The 23,995-nt window shown below is 43.8% G+C and overlaps 1 protein-coding gene across 1 annotated transcript in view; it reads left to right on the forward strand.

The window, feature by feature from the left end:
• Positions 1–23,995, forward strand: part of CEP120 (centrosomal protein 120) — a 213,701-nt gene that overhangs the window by 173,616 nt on the left and 16,090 nt on the right. The window contains exon 18 of the mRNA XM_069226908.1: positions 1,856–1,954. Within this exon, the coding sequence (XP_069083009.1) occupies positions 1,856–1,954 (99 nt within the window). The remainder of the gene's footprint in view (positions 1–1,855; positions 1,955–23,995) is intronic.

A 23,995-nucleotide genomic window follows, 5' to 3' on the forward strand; every position in this document is an offset into this window, starting at 1 on the left:
GGACTTCTACGAATCACATTGTACAGAAGGTCCTTAAGCTCTGGAAATGCCTAACATGGTGGAAGAATGTTGATGGATAGTATCGCCAAGCTATCTGAATAAAACACCTTAAAAATTATGTGAAAGCCCTTGCTGTGTCTCACCACCTTGACACTCTTACAAGTCATTAGCGATAATTTGCCTTGCTTGTCCTTTCACGCCTTCAATTCCCAGTCCAGCCTTGGGGCCAGATGTTCTTGTGAAGAAGCCAGGGGACAGAAGAAACATTTAAAAAGTCAGATCTTGGGGCACACATGCAGTTCGCGCCCGTAATGTTTGTTTAGTTGAGATAGTTCTGCCATGTAGCAGTGGGATATCTGTAGTTAATGGTGCAGGTTTTGTACTAATATAATTTGTTAATGGTCACTAGGCAAGTGACTGTACTCTCCAAGAATATATATTGTAGGTCTGTGCTTCTTAACCCTTTGACTTCTGTGAACGCCCCCCCCCCCCCACGCCCCTATAATCATTACTGGAATACAGGGACCCCCACTGAGTAATTATGGAATTCAGTGCCCCTGCCCTAAGCAGTTTCGATCATTTGAACCGCAAAAAAATATAAAAAAATAGAAACAAACCTTTATCAAACAAATATACAAATAATTAAATATTTTATTTTGTTCAGAAACAAAAAAAATTATCTGAATGTTGGGGCATTTTTAACTTCAATTGAGGCCACTCATAGTCCTTACTATATTGTTTGGTGCACTTCCAGTGCTCACATGAATCAATCTGAGGATATTCACTTAACTTTTGACTTCGAATTTCAAATTCCTTCACATTTACAGAATGTTTTAAAATTGTCAATTTGCTTCTTTACTTTTATGCACTTTGTTAACTTGAAGTTTTTAATTTTCTAAAGAGTTGTGGCACCCCTCAGTAGGGTTTGCGGTCCTCCACGGTTCCTTGGCCATTGGTTAAGAACTGCTATTGTAAATTGTCAGAGAACATGGTTTTTTTAAAGTCACCCCCAGAATGCCCCATATTGCATCCATGCAAGATTTTAAGAATACTCATACAAGCCCCATGGACAGAAGGAACCTAGTGAAACTTATTTAGCTAGTGAGTGGCACTGATCCGTCCCTCGGGGGCCTTTGTTAGATGTTACGCGTGCAACAGAGATTCCATGCCAGTCCGTATATTTTGCAGTAAATGACCAGTTTACCTGCCCTCTTTGAAATATTGAAAATAAGTTGTTCTGGTAGTAAAGCTAATTCGGCTCGATTTTAACATTTCGCTAGTTTCTCGGTAGCTCTGCAGATCTATTTAGTGGCTACATAATGATACACAGTTATTCTGCACTTAAAACAGCAAATGATACAAGTCGAGGCTCATCTTTGTTCCCATGATTCTAAGATTATTAAAATATGTGCAACAGTTAAGCTCTGCATCTTAATATTTCATATACTTACGCCACATACAATTAAGCCCTTCACATTACAGAGTTTCAACTGCTGAGTTAGTTAGAATAGTAACTAATATATAAACCCGCTCCTTAAACTAAAATGTGTTTTCCTCGCATATACATTTCAGCTCTTTGAAACTGAAAATGTGTTTATAGCGGGCTGTCTAGCGTGCAAGACTAATCTGCTGCTTTTGGAGAGGTTGTTAAGCAATAAAAACAAGGCTATATTTTAAACCAGAAAATGTTCATCTGCCATAATATTTACACTAACTTGCATAAGGGCTTTAGATGATGCTGTACGATCCGCTGCCTAACGTCTTTACTTTAAGCAGCCTTTCTGTGTATATCATCTTTCAATGATTATATTACCACTGATGTAGTTTATCAGCTAAAATGTTTTAATCATTTTAGGTTGAGCTTGAGAGGAAGTTGGAATCGGCTACAAAGTCGAAGTTGCACTACAAGCAGCAGTGGGGACGAGCTCTGAAAGAACTTGCCAGATTGAAGCAGGTACGGATTTCGGGGTGTCTTTCATTTATTAAATCCTAATATGTACGTAGGGGCACCTTTCTAAAAGCAAAAGTAAGTGGATCATTGCTTTTATAGCTCGTCATCTAATGATTTTATTTTCAGGGACGTACACAGGTTGCCAATTCCTTGAAACACCAGCCTCTTGAACAGCTATGTTTCCCAACATAGTTTTCTCCTCTTTTAATATTTATTTTTTGTAGACTGCCGTCCTCTGGTTCCGATGAGTGTTTGTTCCGTGTCTTGTTTAAATTGGATTAGTACCATGTTAATACTGCAGCCCCTCTGGTGAGTAGCCCCGGGGATGTAATCTCTGCCAGTAATTTTTCACACCAGAGCCCTCTGGAGGGCCATACTAAACATTTGCCTAGTGCGGATTAGACGTTGAAAGCCGTATCTTAGATTGTTAATAAATGTTAATGACACAACCCAGCTGGTGAGCCTTGGAATGGGATCTAATGTCCTGTGCCCGTTGCCAAAGAAATGTTTAAACAAAGATTTCCATTACTCAAAGGTGACCTCGCAAAGTCAATTTTGTGAATTATTGAAGAATGTTATCTTACAGAAACTTATTTTTTTCTGTAAAACACTTTTTTTTCAGTTTGAAGGATGAAAGGCACATTTTCCTTAATAATAGTTTCCATGTCCTTGGATTGCTAATACCTTCTACTTTACCGTGCAGTGCCTCGTTTACCACGTGCGCGACGGGTTGGAAACCTATCGTTTCAGGTACTGAAACCAGTGCTTTAAATGGAAGTATGGAAGTGCACGTACTCACTCCCTAGAGTACTTGCTTGCTTCTGAGAAGGGTCGGTACCCGCCCATTAAATGTATTGGACCAGTGCTGAGAAGTCTATGTACTGTCCCTTTCAATTTAAAGAAGTGCAGGTACTCAGTACCGGACAGTACCTGCCCATTTAAAGCACTGACTGAAACCTACCACCTAAAGGAAGAGGGGACTATTGGCTCATCTGATTTGGCCATTTCTCTTCCTCCACCAGGCCCGCACATATTAAGTGTTCTTTAAATCTTCTTTATTTTGTCTCCTGCTTTATTCCCCTGCATGATTCAGATGATAGAGGCAGCTCCATTGTATGGGTTACAATTCTTTAATCATCACCTTTAACATCCAGTTGAATCCGGTTTCAAAATAACGCCGATAATGTCAGTAATGATGATTCTCACCGTTTAACCTAATTTTGTCATCCACCTTATGAGATTTCGGGCATTTTGTGTATCTGTCAAATACAATCATTTCGAGAGAGAGACACATACTTGGAGGAAACTGGTGGAATACAGAGTTAATCTGAGATGGGTTTTTAGCAGAGGAGACCTGCACTTTCCTGTCTGGACTGGTGCGTGGCCCCTCAGGGTAATTAATTTGAGTAATTTCGCTAAAGATGGCACATAAATCTTTTCTTTGTGCCAAGTATTAGTTAAAAACCGTGCCTTGAAAGCATCCAGACCCTCCTACATCCTTGTCAGCTCCGGGTTGTTTTCAGAAAACCTCACTTGAGTTCCTCCATGTCATTGGTGGGATTTTCCCACAGACTTGCACGCGACGTGCTTGAGAACGAGAGTGAACTGTGGCTGCTATTTAGCCATTGTTTAGTCTAGTCATGCATGTTTATATCCGTCCTCTGGATTTATAGGCCGTCATGGGGGAAAACAGATTGTGCCAGATTGATTGAGGGGTGTTTTATCGAGAGCATCAGGTGAAGTATGTTTTCTTCTTATTGTTCTTTTTCTGTACAATTTAGTGTGTTCTTTCGCTTTTTAAATGTAAAAACCTGGAATGTGTAATCATTTTTCCAGAAATCCTGTCAGTAGTGTTTTATCCCCAGAGAAAATTGCCGACACAATGTGATGAGATTTGTTTCAGATTCATATTGGTATGCCGGAATGTGAAATATTGCTGCCGTTTTGAAATACTTTGGTGTCCACTGTAAACACTAGCACGCAGTTTATTTTTAAGTGTGATTGCTCAAGTTGTGTTGTAACTAATAGCTGTTGTACCTAACAGTTTAGGATTACACCTAACTCTGTTAAATGGTTACACAGCTGTAGTAATGTTTCTCTCATCTTCTTTGTCTATCGTACCCCCCCCCCCACTCTCTAGAAGCAGAGGCTGCAAAGCATCTTGATATTTTGTGTACTGTTTTGTCTGAATAAAACACGTTAGACTAGGGAATTAGTATTACAGTTTTGTGTGTGCTGCGTGTACGTAAACACTTTTCAACTGAGTTTAATAAGAACAGCGAATCTCACTTATTTCTGTTATGTGTTTGTTTTTGTGAAAACGAGTTGGTGTTTATCTGGGACTGTCAAATCTCGTGTTTATAGGGAATGATTTATTTATAAACAAGTGTTAGTACTTGACCTGGTGTCACTAGCCCAGGTGCATAATGGGTTGGCACAGGAGCAAGGCATGTAGCCAAGACCAGTCGAGCATGATCATATAACGTGTTAGCTGGTGTGTACACGGGAATAATTTATTACAGACCAGCCTCATCCATATAACACTTGTCCACTTTCTGTACATGGTGGTGATGGGGCTTCATTATCAGCCCGAGAACCCGAGTGCTGGGAAAACGACAGCCAAAACACTGGAATCATTTTCTGTGAAGTGTATTAAAACCCTCTTCATCTGTCTGTGGGTTTGACTTCCCACCTCACTTCTTTCACACTCGTTCATGTTTTGGCATTGGGTTCTGCTTAGTATCTGTGTAGTGCATGTTACTGCTTATTATCTGTGTAGTGCATGTTATATGTGTGCCACAAAAGGAGATGGTGCGGGTGTGGTCAGGAATTTGGCAAATTAACTCTTGTAAACATAGATGTGCAGTTGCTGTCAACAAGTTTGGGGTGAGCTTTTGCATGTAGTATAGTTCAGTGTGATTATTTTCTGCCATGTTAGTATAGAACCACCTGAAATGTTTTTATGGTGGTTGAACATGCCCAACCAGTGGCTGCTTGCTGATAACAGACTTTTTAATATCCTCCCTATTTACATTGGTTCAGTACATGCTATTTTTTGCATACACAGAGACCAAAGACTGGGATCATAGTAAAGATGCACTGTTTTTTTGCTTTATGGCTGTTGAAGTGTTTGCACTATTGAAGGAAAACAGTTACTGTCAATCTGACCTTTTGTTGGGAAGCAGATTTGCCCTACATGGTGATGGACATGCACCCGCTCCCTGACTGCCCCAGCTGCAGCAGTATCTGGATCTTTGGTACCAATGTTTTGTTGTGGGTGAACTCTGACCATGCATGTGAGCTCTAACCTAGGCCTGTCTCATGGAATGTGGTTGGATTGGATTGGAGTCACACTGGCTGTGACAGACTGCTTCTTGGACATAGGGCAGGACGGAGGAGCAGGCACTTCAAAGGGGACAACCCCCACAACATACATCTCAAAGATTAACAAACAAAATCACATCTGTGTCTGGAAATGGACTGTAAAAATGGGATGTTGAGCCTCCCAAAATTATCAACCTAGTGTTTTTACATCCGCACTTAGAAGCACAGTATGTGTTCTGCCTGTAGTGATCAGGATTGTGGACTAAGGTCTGCTAGTCTCCCTGCTAGGTGAGGGGCATCACCCCGGAGAATCAAGACCACTCGCCTTGGAACCTGAAGCACTAGCATCTGCCTCCCTGCCAATACCAGAGAACCGGAGGAGGAGGAGGAGGAGGAGGTGGAGGAGGAGGAGGAGGACAGTGCCTGAAGGGAGCAAGATCCGGGGGGGATCCTGTCGAGTTTATCCCTGAAGCAGAGTGTGAGATTGAAGTCCTCACTGAGGACCTTTGCCCCGATATGACCCTCTGCCCTAGTGCTGTGGTACATCACCCCTGTAACCAAGGTGTGGATTGTAGTAAAGATTAAGGGCCATCGCCCTGGTGCATCTCTGTGACAGAAAGAGGGCAATTTCCCTCTGTGCACTGTTTCCAACCCTCCTCCCCCCACATTCTAGGTGGGGTCCATGGTAAAAAGAGAGGCCCATTGCCCTGGGGCACTGTTCAACCATGAATCTTAGCGGGTTGCAACCAGTGAAAGCAGAGTATCAGTTTATTCACCTGAATCCAGAAGCACCAGAGATCTGCTATCTAATTTAGAAAGACATTGCGTGGTTAGAGAAGAGCTGTGGACGCCTGCTGCCTCACCTGCAACATCTGGAACTTCTGCTCACTTTCGGGCAGTGGACGTATACCCGGGCCTGCCAAGCTCCAGCAAGAACAGATAACACTGAGATGCTTTTACTTTTAAGAAACTGTAGTGTAACTTTCAAGACCTGTTCTTGCTTGCGGGGCATAACATGAATGTTGCTTTGCATGAATGGGGAATAAAAACAATATTCTTCAGACATGGAAGTGAGACTCTGGGACTTATTTGGACAACACCAGAGTGCCAGCCTTACAAAGGCTGTGTGTATTTGTTGTGTGTCATTTCACTTTGTGTTCATAAATGAATACTACTTTTCCCTAAAGGTATCTGGCTGGGTATTCATTTATTACGTTTACTGAGGCTGTTTGGGTGGAGTCTGTGTGACCTTGCACCAACTTCTCATCCGGGAAGCCTCTGACTGATGAAGCCGTGCTACCACTGAGAAGCAAGTGCTGAAGTGGTAGTACAAGGCCCAGTTACTCATAGCCTATAGTAGGTCGGGCCTGGGACTTCAGAAGTAAAATGCCTTAACCCCCTAACTTATCAGTAGGCCCTGCTTGCCCCGTGGTCACCTGACCTGAAAGGGCTTTTAACACTTTATTTTATCCTACTGTTTGGGCTTGCATGACCTGCAGACAGGACCAGAAGAGGATTCTTCAGAAAATGCTGCCATTTCAAATTAATGTGGAAGCCAGGAATAAGCATCCCTTATTTGTGTCAGTTTCCTAACCATGCATCATTAACCATTCTACCCCAGGTACTGTTATTTTTTCATTTAGCAGCTAGGCATGGAGATGGAATTCGTCTGGCTCTCCACCTATATTTTTTATTTTCTTCCCGTTCTTTAAAGTACGTTTGTCATTTAGATTTTTCAAACGCTTTTACTGATGTTTTAAGCAAAAACAGAGGCTTTGTGTTCTGTGTGTGATTTCCTTTTTTTTTTTTTTTTTTACACATTTTATAGACTTTTGAAACATTTGATCGTTGTACAGTATTGCAAGAAGCATATCAGTACTGTGATATGGAATGCCGTTTAGATATATGAACACATGTTGACAACAAAATGTGTAGTTTCCAACTAGGAAAATGAATTATTCCCACCCACCCCATCCCCAAACTATCCCAGTTAAATAGTCCAGATGTCAACCTTGTTTATAGACAGAAAAAGAAATATGGCGTAGTGTAAAAGAGAGTCATAACCAATTATGTAGTGCTAACTACCGTATTTTCCGGCGTATAAGACGACTGGGCGTATAAGACGACCCCCTACTTTTCCTGTTAAAATATAGGGTTTGGGCTATACTCGCTGTATAAGACTACCCCTCTTCCAACGCACACCAAATAAAAATTTAAAAACATCAGATTTGATTTTAACATGGTAATTTTAATTCAAATGCTTATGACATGCAGGTACTTAGTAGGAAAACTGTCACTTATAAACAGAAGGCTGTTTGTCATCAAACATGTAAACATAAAACAGTGCAAGTGGAATAGCCTGGAGCACATGCAGAAATACGTGCCTGTCCAGACAACTGCCAGCGAGGATTGCGGCACACGGTAAGGACAGCTCAACTCACGCGTGACCGATCAGCTCCGTGTCCACAAGTAGCTGAATCTTGTGGGATGCGGAACCCATCATACGCTTGGAATCGATTTCCAAATGCAACGCACGGTGGCTCAGCTACAGGGCGCCTGTCCCTGAAGTTTCAGCACACCGTATACCGGCGTATAAGACGACCCCCGACTTTTGAGGAGATTTTCAGGGGTTAAAAAGTCGTCTTATACGCCGGAAAATACGGTACTTACTGTAGTCTGAGAAATTTTACATTCACAGCCAGGGGTAGGGGAAAAAACAGGTTCAAGGGGACATGAGGCCTAACAAGGAGTATTGAAGTCATCTTAGGGGCTTGGGAAGTGTTTTGTTCTTCCGCCCAAACTGTTCCAATAAGGAATCCCACAGCTGGGCTACAGGGCATTTACAGAGGCCTCTTTATTCCTCCCTCCTTTAGGACTATAGCTTCAGCAGCACCCCGACCTCCACCAAGCAGAACTCCTCTCACCAGCCCCAAATTGAGGGTGGAACCAGCCTTTTCCAATGGAGAGTTATCTGTCTTTTGTCCAGTAAAAGTGCCAGATCAGTGAAGCGGATTGTGTCTTGTACAATTTCTTCTGAGGATATAACTCCAAAATGCAGTGTTCCCCAGTGTCCCAGTACATGAATTTAGTGACGGCTCGGATTACATCACATATGCCCTTCCCGTACCCAGACAATCTGGGGCACCCCCTTATCACATGCAAAAGATCTGCGCCTTCTGCATAGGTTCTTGGACAATTTGATAAAGCTGAGGAAAATATCTCCTGTAAACTGAATGGTGTCAGTTATGCTCTATGAAACAGTGTCTGCTGTATAAATAGTATTCCGAGGTATCTTGCTGGGGTATGCTAGCATAAACTGCCATTCCTTATCATGGAGGGGATGGTCTAGGTCATCCTCCCAACGTTCTCAAAGTAGATCTAGATTTATATGTGAACCCCTTTGTATAACCATTTGACCACATGTCTTCCTGTGCCCATCTCATGAACTGCTTGTACATGTGCTTGCATCTTTTGATTCAGTGCCCTGTGGGGACCAATGGTGATGCGTAAATCTCAATATGGAGGCGTGGTGAGAATTAGAGCACTTGGTAGGTCATGGGATTGAATAATATCCCGGTGTGAGACTAGTTCTCAGTCTGTAAGGAGATTGCCTACCATAGACACACATGCCGAATCGCAGGGGGCCAGCTTAACCGGAGAGAGGGTCCCTGTAGAAGAGGGCAGGCCATATAATGGGATTTTCAGAGCTTAGGCGGGAGCAGGCCTCATAATACGAAGTGCATAGGCAGGGCAGGCCTCATAATACGAAGTGCAAAGTGCCAGTAGTTAATAGCATTATGTAGGAGTAGAGGACATGTAGAACGGGGATGTTTGCTTCATGTCAGGATTGCATATCTTGAAGCATGTAATTTATTTAGTGTATGTTTAGACCCACCAGCCAACAAGAAAGCCATTGCAATTGGACAGCTTTGGAGTATGAATGGAAATCCGGGGCCCCAAGGCCGATGGCTGTTGGCATTTGTAGTTTGCAAAGTCCAATGCAGTGACTGCCTGAGACCCATATAAGCTCCACCAAGAGAGTGTCAAGAGAGTTGAATACTTTCTGCGGAATTACCACTGCGAGGTTGGCAAAGTAATATAATAATTTAGGGAGCATCACCATTTTGGCAAGCACTAGCCTGCCCATCACTGATAAAAGTAGTGTGGTCCAGAACTTAAACTGGGCTCTCAATGCGGAAATGACTTTGAGTAGGTTGCTCTCAAGGAGATCTGTATGAGTTTGATAGACCAGGATTCCCAAATAACATAAAGTGTGGACCCCATGGGAAGCTCATGGATTCCTAGGTTAATATTATATGAAAGGAAAAAGCGTAGGACTTGGCACGGTTCACACATAGGCCAGATAGATCAGCAAAAAACCGGAGGGTATTAGAAATGGAAGTAAGGTCACTTTAGATATCGCAGGCATGTACAAGCATGCCATCAGCATATAGAGAGATCGAATATGAGAAACGACCGTATAGTATGTCCCAATTTTCTTCATCTTGGTGGAGCCTCTGTGCTAGACGCTCCATTGCTAATACAAATAATAATGGAGATAGAGGGCATCCTTGGCGTGTGCCTTGGGAGATAGAGTATTGCGCTGAGAAATGAGCACCTGTTTTGGCCCGGGCCATTGCTTCAGTTTACAGTACTTGAACCTATGTTATGAAGGCTGTAGGAAAACCAAATTTTTGCAGCACTGCAAATAGTTATTCCCAATCAAGGGAATCAAACGTTTTCTGTAGATCAAGTGAGAGGGAGGCTGCATTCAGGAAGCTGTCTTGTGCTGACTCCTTGACTTGGTGGAATCGTCTAATATTCAGTGAGGTACTCCTGCGAGGTACAAAGCCACGTTGGTCTACATGGACCAATTTTGGATGTAATGGCAATAGTCTTAGAGCCAAAACCTTGCAATTAATCTTAAAATCAATAGTCAGGAGAGAAAGGTCTATATGAGGCCAAATCTTCTGGGTCTCGTCTCATCTTTAGTAGGAAGGTGACCACGGCTTGTCTAGAGTTAGAGGGTAGTGTCTTGGTCTCCAAGGAAGCTTTGTAAAGCTTCTCTAATCGAGGCACCAACTGTGCAGAAAAAGTGGAGTAAAACTCCTCTGGCAGGCCATCTGTACCTCCTGATTTAGTACGGGCCATTTCATGAAGGCCGTACAAAGTTTATTGGATGTGAGGGGCACTGTCAATGACTCAAAAGTCTCTCTCAAAACTTGCAGGAGATGTAACAAATTAAAAAAATCCTCTCTTGTCTCTGGGAGTGTTGTGGGGGGAGGGGTGGAGCCTTATATAAATGTGCATAATAGGAGCTAAAGACTACGTTAATGGCTGTTAGAGTATTAACATGTGTGCCATCAGATACCTTTATGGATCATATTGGCATGGGTGAGAGCTGAGGGCGATTCATGTGGGGCGAGTAGGATGCCTGCTCTATCTCCCTCCTAATCTAACTTGTGTGTGTATGTTTTGCAGTCTACGTTGTTCCAGGAGCTCTGCATGTCATATCTTAGCATCTTGTAGCTCTGCTCCTGCTCCAGTCAATCAATCAATCAAGGAGTTGTAGTGCATGGCTAATCACCCATAGGGTCTCAAGGTGCTGTATGTGGATGTGCTGCTCAATCGAAGTACCAGGTGTTGAGGTCCTTCCTGAACTGCTTCAGTGATGAGGTCTGCGTATGCTTAAGAGGTAGCTTGTTCCATGTCCGGGCTGCTAGATAGGAGAAGGATCTTCCTCCTGCTGTACTTTTCTGGATCTTGGGGATGGCTGCAAGGGCGAGCTGGGAGGAACAGAGACGTCTTTAATGTATGTAGAAGGCGAGGCGGTGGTTGAGCTATGCTGGTCCTGTGTTGTGCAGTTCCTTGTAGGTGTGGATCAGGAGTTTGTATGTAATGCGCTTGTTAACTGGGAGTCAGTGTAGGTCTCGGAGGTTGGAGAAGCAGCTGTGTTGGGGGATGTCCAGGATAAGTCTGCCTGCTGCATTCTGGACTCTTTGTAGTGTTGATTGAAGTTTCTTGGTGATGCTGGCATAGAGTATGTTGATGTAGTCCAACATGCTAGTGATGAGTGCGTGGGTAACTGTCTTCCTTGTGTCGGGGGGAATCCTCTTAAAAATCGTCCACTGGAGTCTGAGGGTGTGAAAGCATGACAAAGAGACGGTGTTGACTTGGCGGGTCATCGATGGAGAGGAGTCCAGGATGATGCCCAGGTTGCGAGCATGGTCTATGGGGGTGGGGGCATTACCCAGAGAGGTGGGCCACTAGGAGTCGTTCCAGGCAGAAGGAGTGGAGGCGATCACAAGGATCTCTGTCTTGTCTGTGCTGAGCTTGAGGCAGCTGGCCTCCATCCAGGGAGCGACTGCTCTCATCGTGTTATTGAAGTTCCTCTTGGCTTGAGCAGAGTCCTCAGACAGGTAGAGGATCAGTTTGGGGTCGTCGACGTGTTTGGTCATCTTGGCAAGTGGGGCCATGTAGATGATGAAAAGCGTCGGGCTGAGTGAAGATCCTTGGGGCACTCCGCAGCAAGTGTCTTTAGGTTCTGTTGAGAATGGCAGTAGTCTGACACTCTGTGTTCTTCCGGTTAGGAAGGATCTGATGCAGTCCAGGGCTTTGTCTCGGATGCCGGTGTCGTGCATTCTGTCCCAGAGGGTGGAGTGGAAGACTGTCAAATGCGGTGGAGAGGTCGAGGAGGATGAGTGCGGCCTTACCTCCGTGGTCCAGTATGTTAATTATTTCGTCGGTGGCTGCTAAGAGTGCGGTTTCAGTGCTGTGGTTGCTTCTGAATCCAGACTGGGATGGGTCTAGGATACGGTGTCTATTGAGGAATTCAGTGAGCTGCTGGTTGACTGCCTTCTCCGTTACCTTCACTGGGAAAGGGAGTAGACAGATGGATCTGTAGTTCTTTAGCTCCCTAGGGTCGGCGGTGGGTTTCGTGAGTAGCTGGCTGATTTCGGTGTGCTTCCAGTCTGAGGGGAATGTGGCAGTCTCCAAGGATCAGTTGATGGTTCGGCAGAGATCCGGTGCTATGGTGGCACTTGCCAGGTTTAGGATATCATGAGGGCATGGATCTGAGGCTGCTCCTAAGTGGATGGAGTTCATTGGTCTTTGGGTGTCCCTTATCGTGATGGGGGTCCAGGACCTCAGTATCTGGTGTGGTGTTCGGTCCGTGGTTTTGAGTGGTGCTTGCAGGATTTGGTTCCTGAAGCATTCGTAGATGTCCTGGATCTTATGGTGAAAGAAGGTGGCAAGGTTGTTGCAGAAGTCTTGGGCGGGAGGGATGGATGAGGTGTCTGTCTAGGGATTCGTGAACTCTTTGACAACGACAAAGAGCTCTCTGCAGTTGTGAGCGCTGGTGTTGAGGCGTGCTTGAAAGGCAGCATTTTTTGCAGCTCTGATGTTTTGGTGGTGCATGGTGACTACATTTTTGTAGGCTGTGCTGTCTTTGGTTGATTTGCTGATCCTCCATTTCCATTCCTGTCGTCCGCAGGGGCGCTTGGATTCCTGTAGGTCTGTCGTAAACCACTTGGGTGTTTTGCTTGGTCGATTCCCTGCTGTTTTCCTTAGGGGGGGCTACGTTGTCTGCCCAATCGGTGTTCTACATCATGTAATTCCTGCATTAGCTGTTTCCGGACTCTAGTTGCTGGTACAATCGAAGACCCTCTGATGACCTTTTTTCAATGCCTCCCATTCCAACAACCGTGTTGAGTCCATTCCCTCATTTTCAGTAAAGTAATTGTCAATTGTGGTCCCAAGTGTATCCCTGTAGATGGTATCTTCTAATAGTGCAGGTGACATGCGCCATGTGGGAGTTGGTTTAGGGACCCTACTCCATGCAAGTACTACCTCAAGCAGGTTTTGGCCTGAGAGTGTCTTCCCCAGATAGGCTGCCTCAGAGAAAGACCCAACCACATGAGCTGGAAAGAATATGATCCAGTCGGGCATGTAGTCCATATGGTGGGGAGAAAAAGGAGTATTCACTTATATCTGTGTTGTGTGTTCTCCATATATCTAATAAAGACAAACAGGATAACCAGCTGGACAGAGATTTAGCCTGTCTAACTGAGTCAGTGTTGGGCAAAGGAGGGTGGGACCAGTCTAGAAAAGTGTCGACTAGTGCGTTAAAGTTACCTCCTAAGAACCATGGAAGAGGTGACCATGTGGTAGACAGCCTCTCTAAGAAGACATCCTGCGCGGCATTTGGTGCATATACACTGCCTAAGAATACCGTTACCTCATTCACTACACCCTGGACCAGCATGTAACTTCACCAGTCATCAGTTTTAATGGTTAATCCCTGAAAAGGGACACCAGCCCTCACCTATATTGCCACCCCCTGGCAAAACCAGAGTAAGTAGTTGCAAACAGTTGCCCCCTCCATTTCATGTGCAATTTCTTGACCTCTGGAGCTGATAAGTGTGTCTCCTGTAGATATACTAGGTTGGCTTTTCTCCGGTTCTTCTGTGCCATTATTCTATGTCGTTTGTGCACTGACCATAATCCCCTGATCTTCCATGTCATAATCTTATAGTGTTGTTGTATTGTAGGAATTGTATTATCACAAGATTAGTTACATTGGAAGGGACTGACATGACATGACGACAGATGTCACAGGCTAGGTGATCTTTCTTGTGGGATAATAAACTACTCCCAAATGCTAGGTGCAACAAGTAAACCATGTTTGACCAAACCGCGTGAAAACAATGAATCAGAACAAAGCAGGTAAACTATTATGTATTCGGCTAAAGTGGAGGAAACAGTGGAGATGGTTATGGTCTCCCTAAAGAGGGGATCGCATTTTGTGTATATAAGTACCAGACTGGCTGCCCAAGAACTCTAGGACAAGAACATTGGGAAAGGTTTTATAAGTTACCTTGTAGTAGTGTCAGTGGCTCTCACCATGTACAACGGTGTGTCCATCTACACCCACTTCAAATCTTCCCCTCCCACTACAAGAGCAGGGAAGAGGGTTCAGAGGCACAGAAAGCTGATGATGGTCAGTAATAGAACACTAATGAACCTAAATGAAAGTGTTTCCTTGTGATCATATTACCATATTTGCAGTTTACGGTGTAACAGAAGAGAAGAAAGCTATACTGTTATTAGAATCAGAGTCAGAATTTGTGCACGCTGAGGAGCTCATTGGAGAAGACTGATATTTTTTGTGTATTCAATGAGGCTATCATGGACAGCACAGCTGCCGTCTCCTCTGTTGCTTGCTGAGGGGAAGGTAGTGCCTTGGAAAGCACCCACTTCTGCTGTTGTCGCCTACTAGGTAAATCAAACTCTGACATGACCTCTGTTGAGGGGGCGGGCATCATGTGTTTTGGTATTGCTGCTCCAACCACTCCAAAGCTGCCTCAACCTCATCAAAGAATAAGGAGCGTGAGTCATGAATGATCTTTAAGCCAGCCGGAAATAGCAGCACATACTGAACCCTTTCAGTTTTCAGCTGTCGTTTGATCGACTGGAAAGAAGAACATCGCCTCTGGACCACCACCATGTAGTCGGATATAGTGAGACTGTGGCACTATCCACCTTTATAGAAGCTGCTTCCCTTGCTTTCTGTAGAATGTGATCTCGATCCCTGTAGTTGAGTATCCGGGTCACAATTGGTCTCGGTAATGCTCCTGAGGGTGAACAGTGATTAGGTATCCTGTGGGTGCGTTCCACAACAAAAGATGGCGATAGGCCTTGACGAGCATCCCTTTTGATATGCCATTGTTCAATGAAGAGTGTTGGGTTAGGCCCCTTTGAGCCCTCCAGAAGGCCCACTATCTGGGTATTATTGAGGCGGGCCCGGCCAACCGCATCCTACACTCTTTCATGGGACACTGTCTCTGGAGTTCCATTATGGCAGCTATAGTTGAAGCCTGTCGGGGTGGGAGGGGGTTCTGATAATGTGTATTCTGCTGCATGCATTTTGTCAGAGTTTACGGTGTTCATCACGCAATATGCATAGGTCTGTAGGAAGGGAGTTGATACGGTGCTCTATTGCATATCTGGAGACCTGTATCTTGCAAAGTATTAAGTCTAGCTTGTCTTATGGAGGAGCCAGATTTGTGGGGGGAATACATTCATCTATTGTATGCATGGAAGAGGCATCAGATTAGCTGTGCTCAGAAGTATCTCTGCTTTGTTTAGGGAATGAATCGGTTTTGTGCGGCTCATGGGGGTGTCCTTGGACTGGATGTCGTGTGCGGCAGAAGGACAGTGTGCCTCGGCCATAGAGGGGGTTCGGGCCACAGAGGCGCTCAGCAGTCGTTTACTCAGAGCTGTTTGCCCCAGCCCCACCTTTGCAGCAACTTGGTGGGGTGGGGTGTTTAACTGATTTAGTTGGTTGCTCAGGGTCTCACTCAAGCTCAATGGTGAGCGCCAATGGTAATCACCTGGGCAGGGAGAGCACCTTTTAACTGCAAGGCTGCATAGCTCTTAAATATGTGTGCTCTTAAATATTCCCAGTCTGATCTATTGGAGCATCGCAGATGGTAGGGACATTCATGTCTTTCAGATGCCTCCACATTCTGGGCAAACCAGGTATTCAGTTGACCAAGTAGGTGCCGTGAAGGTGTTTTATATATCGCTGACTTCCAAAACAGAGCAATTCCATACATCCAGCCCCAATTCACAAGTACATGTAACTTGTTGAGTATGATGCCATAAAAAAACTATTGCCAAGCAATACACAAATAAGTACTCACAGCTCCTTAATTAATCAGCCGTTCAGAGAGGTGGGTGTCTGGGAAAAGATCATACTCCATGAATGTGTTCCAGTGTATATGCTCTTGTGTAAGAGAAGGCAGTAGTGCTTACAGAAGTCGAAGCAGTTACCCTGCACATTTTTCCATCAAAACTCTTTGTTGTAAATTATCCTGAAGTCATGCATGAAATGCGGTGTCTCACATTTACGGGCTGCCGGACCTCGTCACTAATTACTGCCACGTAAAACTTGAAGGCCGAGCCAGGCAGCCTTGAGCACATCTACGAACGATACATGAAGAGCGGGACCCTGGGCCTCGGGCTTCCACAGCAGGAGCAGCTGTCTCTGCGTAAGCCTCTAACCAAGGGGGAAATCAAGGTGTTTACTTGATCCATTTGCCCCACAGGTAATCATCGCTGCTAGTTCACTTCGAAATTGCACCGCTGCAGAGTTCTCCGCTGCCACCGCGCTCTGTCTGCTGTAGGCCCTCCACGTCGCTCAGTTAACTTATTGGGAAGGGGATGAGGGTCAACAGCTCACTATCTCACTGCTCAGCGCTGGGTTCTCCAGAGTCCAGACTTCTGTCTGGGAGGGGGGAAACCGCTCAGATGTCTGTGTTTTAGACGCTGAGGCTCAGGCCAGGCCTGCGAACCACACAGCCCCACTGCTCACACTGTTGGGAAGCGGCTCCGGCTATGTCCCTGTGTGTGATGTTAAATGCAGGATTCAAGCAATGCACACAGGAGTTGTTTCCTGTCAGAGGCTGATTCTCACAAACCTGTTTTGCCCTTTATGAGTAATTTCCATATCTGCAGCACTTTTAAGTTAATAAAGATTGGATGGATACTACTGCTGTAGTTATTAGTATCACAAAAGGTCCTTTACTCTTTGGTGTGCATGCTTCCACATCAGTGGAATCCTCCGCTCTCTTCATGGACTGCCATTGGCCAGTAGGTAAGGGGGTGTATCTGTGCTTTCAGCAGAACAGCTGTTGCAGCCGCTCAGCTGAAAGCACTAAACTTTACTATGCGGGTGCCATGGTAGTTGTTCACGTTCTGCAGAGTGAGAGTTTCTTTCTTTAAAGCAATACAAAAATTTGCCCTGATGTGTGAGGACTTAGTCACCCTGTGCAAAGGGGACATTGTATGTTTTCCTTACTAGAAACTGCCATGTTTTGCCTGGTGGTTGTGAGTAGAAAAATACAAAATGCACCCCCCATTTTATTAGGATGGAGTGAGTGGTTAATGTTGGCTAAGTCAGCCAGCAGACACTCCTCTAGTGTAAATACAGCACTTCCCCTGACTCAAAATAGAACGGGGAAACCACAAGGTTGGATGCGTGGGAGCACCACTGAATTTGGTCAGTGCTCTTCCTCCACTAAATTAAAAAGCCTCAGTCTGTATATTCATACTAAAACATTGTCATGGTATTGAAATAGAAAGACTAAGGTTTTATACTTTATAGTGCTTGAAAGCGTCTTGTTCTTGCCAGTGAATGATGAAGTCCTACAGCGCTGAACGGATGATGGCCTGATGATTGAGTACAGCTGCCATCCTCCAGCAAAGAGGTATCTTTCAGCCTTCTCAAGCTTTCGAGGAGTTAAAAGATCATAGTCCTTGAACGGCAAGCAGTTATCTTCCTCTGTGTGCTCTAGGACAAATGCAAGTTGGCCATCTAATCTCAAGCTTCCTCAGACACCACCAAGAAAGTGGCAGGACTGCCTTTGTGGATGCTGATAAACCATCAGACACAAGGAGTTTTCATTTCCAGGAGGAATGAAGGAGACAGTTTCTACAACAATAACAGTGATCTTTCAAGCCCCAGGAACAGTGTGCTCTGGACATGATCCCAGACGATTATGCCTTGAACTTTGTCTCAGTCCTGCCTTTCTCTGATTTACAATTTCAGAAATCATCCTTTTTGCAGGAGACTCAAAAGTCTCTACTCTAGTGAGCATGCAAATTGGTTCCCAAGCCAAAAAATGGCACGATCAATTGTTTACTCCAAGTACATCATTGTTACCAAAACAAATGGGACCTTCAGGTTTGTTTTGGACATTATATGATCAAACTTAATTTCTTCTGATAAAAATGTTCACATAGTTTCCCTAGAATTCTGGAGGAAGTTTATCCGAGGAATAGCAGACATAGGGCCTGATTCTAACTTTGGAGGACGGTGTTAAACCGTCCCAAAAGTGGCGGATATACCACCTACCGTATTACGAGTTCCATAGGATATAATGAACTCGTAATACGGTAGGTAGGTGGTATATCCGCCACTTTTGGGACGGTTTAACACCGTCCTCCAAAGTTAGAATCAGGCCCATAGTCCCCTGTTCTGAAAAGGATTTAAGAAAACTATAAGTGAAATGGATAGGGATACCTTGCTCCCTAGCTCCACAGGAACTAAAAATTCTCCCATAGGATTGCTGTAAAAATAAATACAAAAACAAAATGGTGCAGTTTTTTTTTTTATGACTCCCGGGGTTGTCCAAGGCCTGGGGTGGTCAAACCATATTTATTTTTTCAAATATGGGGATAAGGTGTTAATGGGGACCCCATCTCTGAGCTCATTTTGGCTCCAGGGACTCCACCCCCGAGTCCCAATGCATTTTTTGAAGGGGAGGGGGCTAGGGACCCACTGCCAAAGCCGATTTCAGCCCTAGGGACCCTATCTCCCTTGGTCAGCCGTGATTTTGAAAGGGGAAGGGAGGGCATGACCATCCTTGTGCCTCAGTGAAGCCCTGGGGACCCATCAGAGCCATTTACAAAAGAGGGCAGGAGCTGTGCGCGGCCCCTCTCCCCATTCCAAAAATCAGCCTTGGGGGACTCTGTCTACTTGGTCCAGATCTAAGCATTGCCCTGGGGACCACATCCCCCAGGACACTCCTATTTTCTGCCCGGGAGAGTGCATACCATGCCTGCACTCTCCCAGGCAGAAAAGCATCTTTTCTTCCACCTCGTGGGAGTGAGCAAAGAAGAATTGTGCCAGCTCCTGACAGCACCCCAATGGGTGCTAGCCAGGGACCCAACTGGGGACATGGGTGCTTTGGGGCTCAGAGTGGCTCCTAACGATGTCTGCTTTGTGGGTGCCCAGGGGGGCAACGGGCACTAATTTACAAGCAGAATTTCAGGCTTGCATTGGCATGGTTGCTAGTGGGGAGCCGGCAGGGACTGTGAGGACTTGGGCTCCCCCGCAACCCTCAATATAGAAATAAGGTGTGGGTCCTCTGGGGCACCCACAAAAGTTTAACATTTTTAAAAAATAAACGGAATAATAAATGAGTGGCAAAAGCCACTCATTTATTATTCACTGCTCCTTACAAGGAGTACCCTCGTAATGCCCTGCAATGTTTTATTTACTTATTATATTCTTGGAGCTTTGTGGTGCCCCTAAAAGGGGCGGGTGCACCACCAAGAAGTGCAGCATCCCCTAACAATATTTAAAAAACACAGTAAGTCTCCTGGGTCATTAAATCCATGACCCCTGGAGAGTTTACCAGATTTCTTTTAAGCACTCCAAGCTGAAACTGCAAGCTCATCGTTTGGAGTGCAAAGACCTCTTGTGGTTGGGTGAATGCTTACTAGATTATTAAGGCACTCAAAGCTGAAGCTTCATGCTCATCATTTGGAGTGCAAGGGCCTCTTGTGGTTGGGTGAATGGTTGCACTTTGTGGACTGAAAAATGTTAGTGAAAAGACTCACAAGATATTTTATTTATTTTAAATAAGGCTTTATTAAATAAACATGATGATCACTTTTATTAACCATAGCAATGTGTGACTTTAATATATATTTAATTATAACTACTGATTACTTTTTTTGACAAAGATTATAAGTCTGCTTTATATATGCTAATATGCTCAGCACTCGCTCCTTACCATGCACTGCCTATGACCTCAAATATTACATAACTCATTACATATTGTTGGTAAAATCACTGGAACATCTGAAGTAACAATTGATGACAACAGTGTATATGCCGGGGGTGAGTTACAGTTAATCTAGGCGAAGAGTTCTGGTTACATGAGATAACTATAAAGGGAGTACTCATTTAATGGAAGATTTAGACTGTCTTCTCTAATGATTTTGGAAATATAATCTTCTAATAGACCAACATTGTTAGCCACCATTTCAGCAAATTATAGTGGCAACAGGCTGCTCTCAAGATGGGGCACTCACTGGCCTTATCTGAAAACCCGCCACCTGTGGTCCTTATGTGCTTAGCAGTTGAGCTATGGAAAGGAGTGCTGCAAATTAACATCTTCCTTATTACCTTCCAACTACAGAGAAAAATAGATGTTTAAGTAGATAATAGGAAAAGAGCAACTGTTTCATGTTGTTCAAGAGTGTTTGATTGATGAATTGGCCCATCTCTTGAGCCATGTTAAATAAGTTATGATTTCCTCAATTGTATTTGTGTGTTAGAGGAAAGTCACCAATGCCATTAGATTGCCTCATTCTGTTCTCTCAGAGATGCATCGGATTTAAACTGGCCTGGTAAGTTCCTCTCTACATTTTCACCAACATCTCTTATTTATAGGTTACTCCAGATGTCCAGCAATCCCAGTCCTTTTAAGTTGATCCTCATTGCCCCATTTGCTAAAAGCAGATTCGATCCTCAGACCTTTTTCTGCTCACCTTTGATGAATGCTCTCCATTGATAAGTTATCCATTGATAAATCCCTGGTTCCGAATTTCCTGCTTCATCATGATGGATAGATTTGTCATTACCCCTTACTATTGCTCACCTTGAACTCTGGTTCCTGACAAACCAGCCTTTGTTAACTTTGGCTTGTCCATCACATATGTTGCTTACAGGAAGGACTCAAATAGATATTAATCGAATAGCTTTGTTTTTCCTGCTCATTAGATTACACCAATCTACTACATACTCTCTTAGATGAGGCTTAAGTTTTATGACAAATTTAGCAAACTCTGAAATCCTTGTTTTCTTTTGCAAAAGGTATCTCTTGCCCATTGCTGCCTAATTGTTTTTGTAACTATCCTTATTGAAGATTTTGTATAACAAAGCAATAAAGAAAGCTACATTCTAATAGTCATAACAGTTAGAACAAAACAACGCCGGCATAATTTCTAGCATTTTGTCCAACATTTCTTCATTTATTTATCAGTACTAATGATCAAGGAGATGGTAAACGAAATTCACTACACACTTCATATAGAAATGGCAATGGTGATTACGTGGTGAGATGCATACGGCTTCCACATTATCCACATTACGAAGGAGGCCACAATACATCTAAGGTAACTAAGGGAGTTGGAGGGGAGGAGGTGACAGATGATATTGAACAGTGGAGTGTGAAAGGGGGAAGACAATGGAGAAGAATGAGAGAGTAGAGGGAAGTGGTTGATGCCTATATACTTGGACAAAACCTGCAGGTTCCCCCAGGAGCATTCGAAAGGGCAAGGTGTACAGATAACAAGGTTGTGAATCAATTTGCAGCACTCTGACAAAAAAGGAAGGGGGTGTTACAAGGGAGTTGTCTGATCACCCACCAAGAACTACTCATAGCAGACATAGCCTCTATTTGAACAATTTACTAATTCTTGAAAAAAGATACTTAAACCAGGCAATCAAGGGACATCCGAGTGTTCATTTAGGAGAATAGTATCCTACAGTGGGTGTCAATTCACAAATTAACAGTGCTGTGGTTTGATGCTGTTCTTTCGGAGGCTGGTAGCACAAACTGTTGTGGGCTGAAGAATGTTAGAGCCCCCTGCCCCCTCACACCTAAACCCCTACACCAGAAATGACCAAGCTTCACTGTATCTTGGTGTTTGTCTCACTAAGTCACATTCCTCCTTACACGTTCTGAAGGACCCAGGTGTTCATGGCAGTTTAGCATGCAATTTGGGTTCTGTTTACAAAATCAAGGAGCTCCAGTTAACTGCACCTTTATCTGCTCCTGGTCTGAGCCTCAGTTGTCTTGGTGTGGTGTCTTCAGTCTGTGCCCATTCATAAAGGTTCTCTTTCCAAACCTGGAAGGCCGCTCCTGTGCAGCCATCCAGTTATTGCTGTCTAACTTAAAACACATTCACCCTAGCAAACAAAATTGGTGAACCTTCAAGTCTTTAAAAGTTGCATTCTTAGATTTCCTGAAGGGTGTCCTTAGAAACATCCCTCTTTAGTAACTAAGATTCTTACAGAATATCTTCTAAGCCAAGGAAACTATTTTTATAGTCTTGAAATAAGTGTGTTCATCCTCGGCCGAGAGCATTCGAACAACCTTGACATTTACAGGGCTCCTCGGTGTTCGTTTCAAAGAATAACCTTCATTGTGTCTGATCACATTTTAATCACTTAGGATATCTCTAACCTTGGCAGCAAAGCAAATAAGGCCCATGCTATAATGTAGATAGTCTTGTGCATATGCAAAGCGTACAACATGAGTGGTTGAACAACCTCCAAGACTTCATGCTCATTTCACCAGAGCCAAGGTATCATTCGGGACTTTCCAAAGGCACGTTAGAGATACAGAGGTTTGTAGGGTAGCTGCGTGGTCTGCCTGGCATGCTTTCTGTAAGCATAACTTGTCTTACAAGGACAACCTGTTATTCCTGTGCAAACCTGGGTATACAGCATATTCAGGTAACAAAGGTTCTCATTAGCATCATTTATCATAAAATTATGAATAGTCTGCAACAAATGATGTGAGAATTTAATGTAAATATTGAATGGAAAAGAAAGACCATCAGTCAAAATCACAATTTGTTTTAATACTTTATACAGCCAGTATCATATACAAAAAACACCCACAAAGTGCATTGTGTCCCAAATTAAATCGAACCGCCTTAAGACAATAATAAAAAACAGATCCATGTAATGACAAATAAAATGTGTGCCAAAGAAACCAAATAAACATAAATATTTAGTCCTTGGGTTTAATAATACTGAGCTTGTTCCAGAGTTAGGCTTGTTGGGTTTGTTTGTAAGTATGGTATCAAATGTTTGTCATTTTCTGGATCTGTTTTTATTAATGTTTCGGGGTGGTTCAGTTTCAGGTGGGACACAATGCACTTTGTTTTTTATGTGATACTGACTGTATGAAGTATTACAAAACTTGTGATTTGGAATGATGGACTTCATTTTCCCATTCAATATTTGCATTAAATGCGCATAGCAATTATTGCTGACTATTCATACTTTTCTGATTAAAGATGCCTGTGAAAAACATTATTGGAATGTTCTGTAGCTCAGTGGATGCTTCTTTCCTCAAGGAGACAGCCTTTGGTCTAAAAGTTCAGAGCAGTCTTTTGTTTAAAGGTTGGTCTTGCAGTTGCCATTTACCCCTCCAAACATATTTTTGACTATGAAATGTGGTTTGCTGCAAGTAAGGAAGGGGAAAGAAAGCAATACCTTTATAATGCTTCCAGAGCTCGATTTTTCTCCTTCCTTTACAAAGCCCACCTAGTCAACCTCCTCTTTAAGAATATAATATACCCCAACTATAATAAAAACTGTAGGGGATCTGCACTGGAGTAGTTGGAGGGTCACGGGTGGAGCAGAGGGCAATTGAAGAGTCTATGAGTGTGGAGGGGATTCTCATGCCTAGTCACATCATAGACTTTTAAAAATACATGTTTCGCCTACCCAGGCTTGTGCACTGTGCTGGGAGACATATTGTTTACTATTCAGTGGACTTACAACCTGACCACAGCATACCATTAGTTGATTTTGTTGTCACTTCCATTTGCTATCTCTAGATTGCTTCACTTCCATAGGCTTCCCTTCCTTTATTAGGCTGAGCGTGCAAAAGCTCTGGCCTGTTGTAATCTAGCTGTGGGCTTTTCACCACGCCCATCGGACGCCCATCAATATCACTTGTTCATCTATATCATTATCATTGGTAAATGCGTTTGTCCCTCCTTGGGGCAGTTTTGTTACCGACTTGGCCATCGACCCTGTTACATGGATAATTGCACGTTTGTCAATACGTTTGAATGCGAGTGAACTTCTTTTTCCGTTTGTGTCTCCTTTGTGCTCATGGCAGCCAT

Source organism: Pleurodeles waltl, chromosome 1_1 (genome assembly GCF_031143425.1).
Source record: "Pleurodeles waltl isolate 20211129_DDA chromosome 1_1, aPleWal1.hap1.20221129, whole genome shotgun sequence".
Classification (NCBI taxonomy): domain Eukaryota; kingdom Metazoa; phylum Chordata; class Amphibia; order Caudata; family Salamandridae; genus Pleurodeles; species Pleurodeles waltl.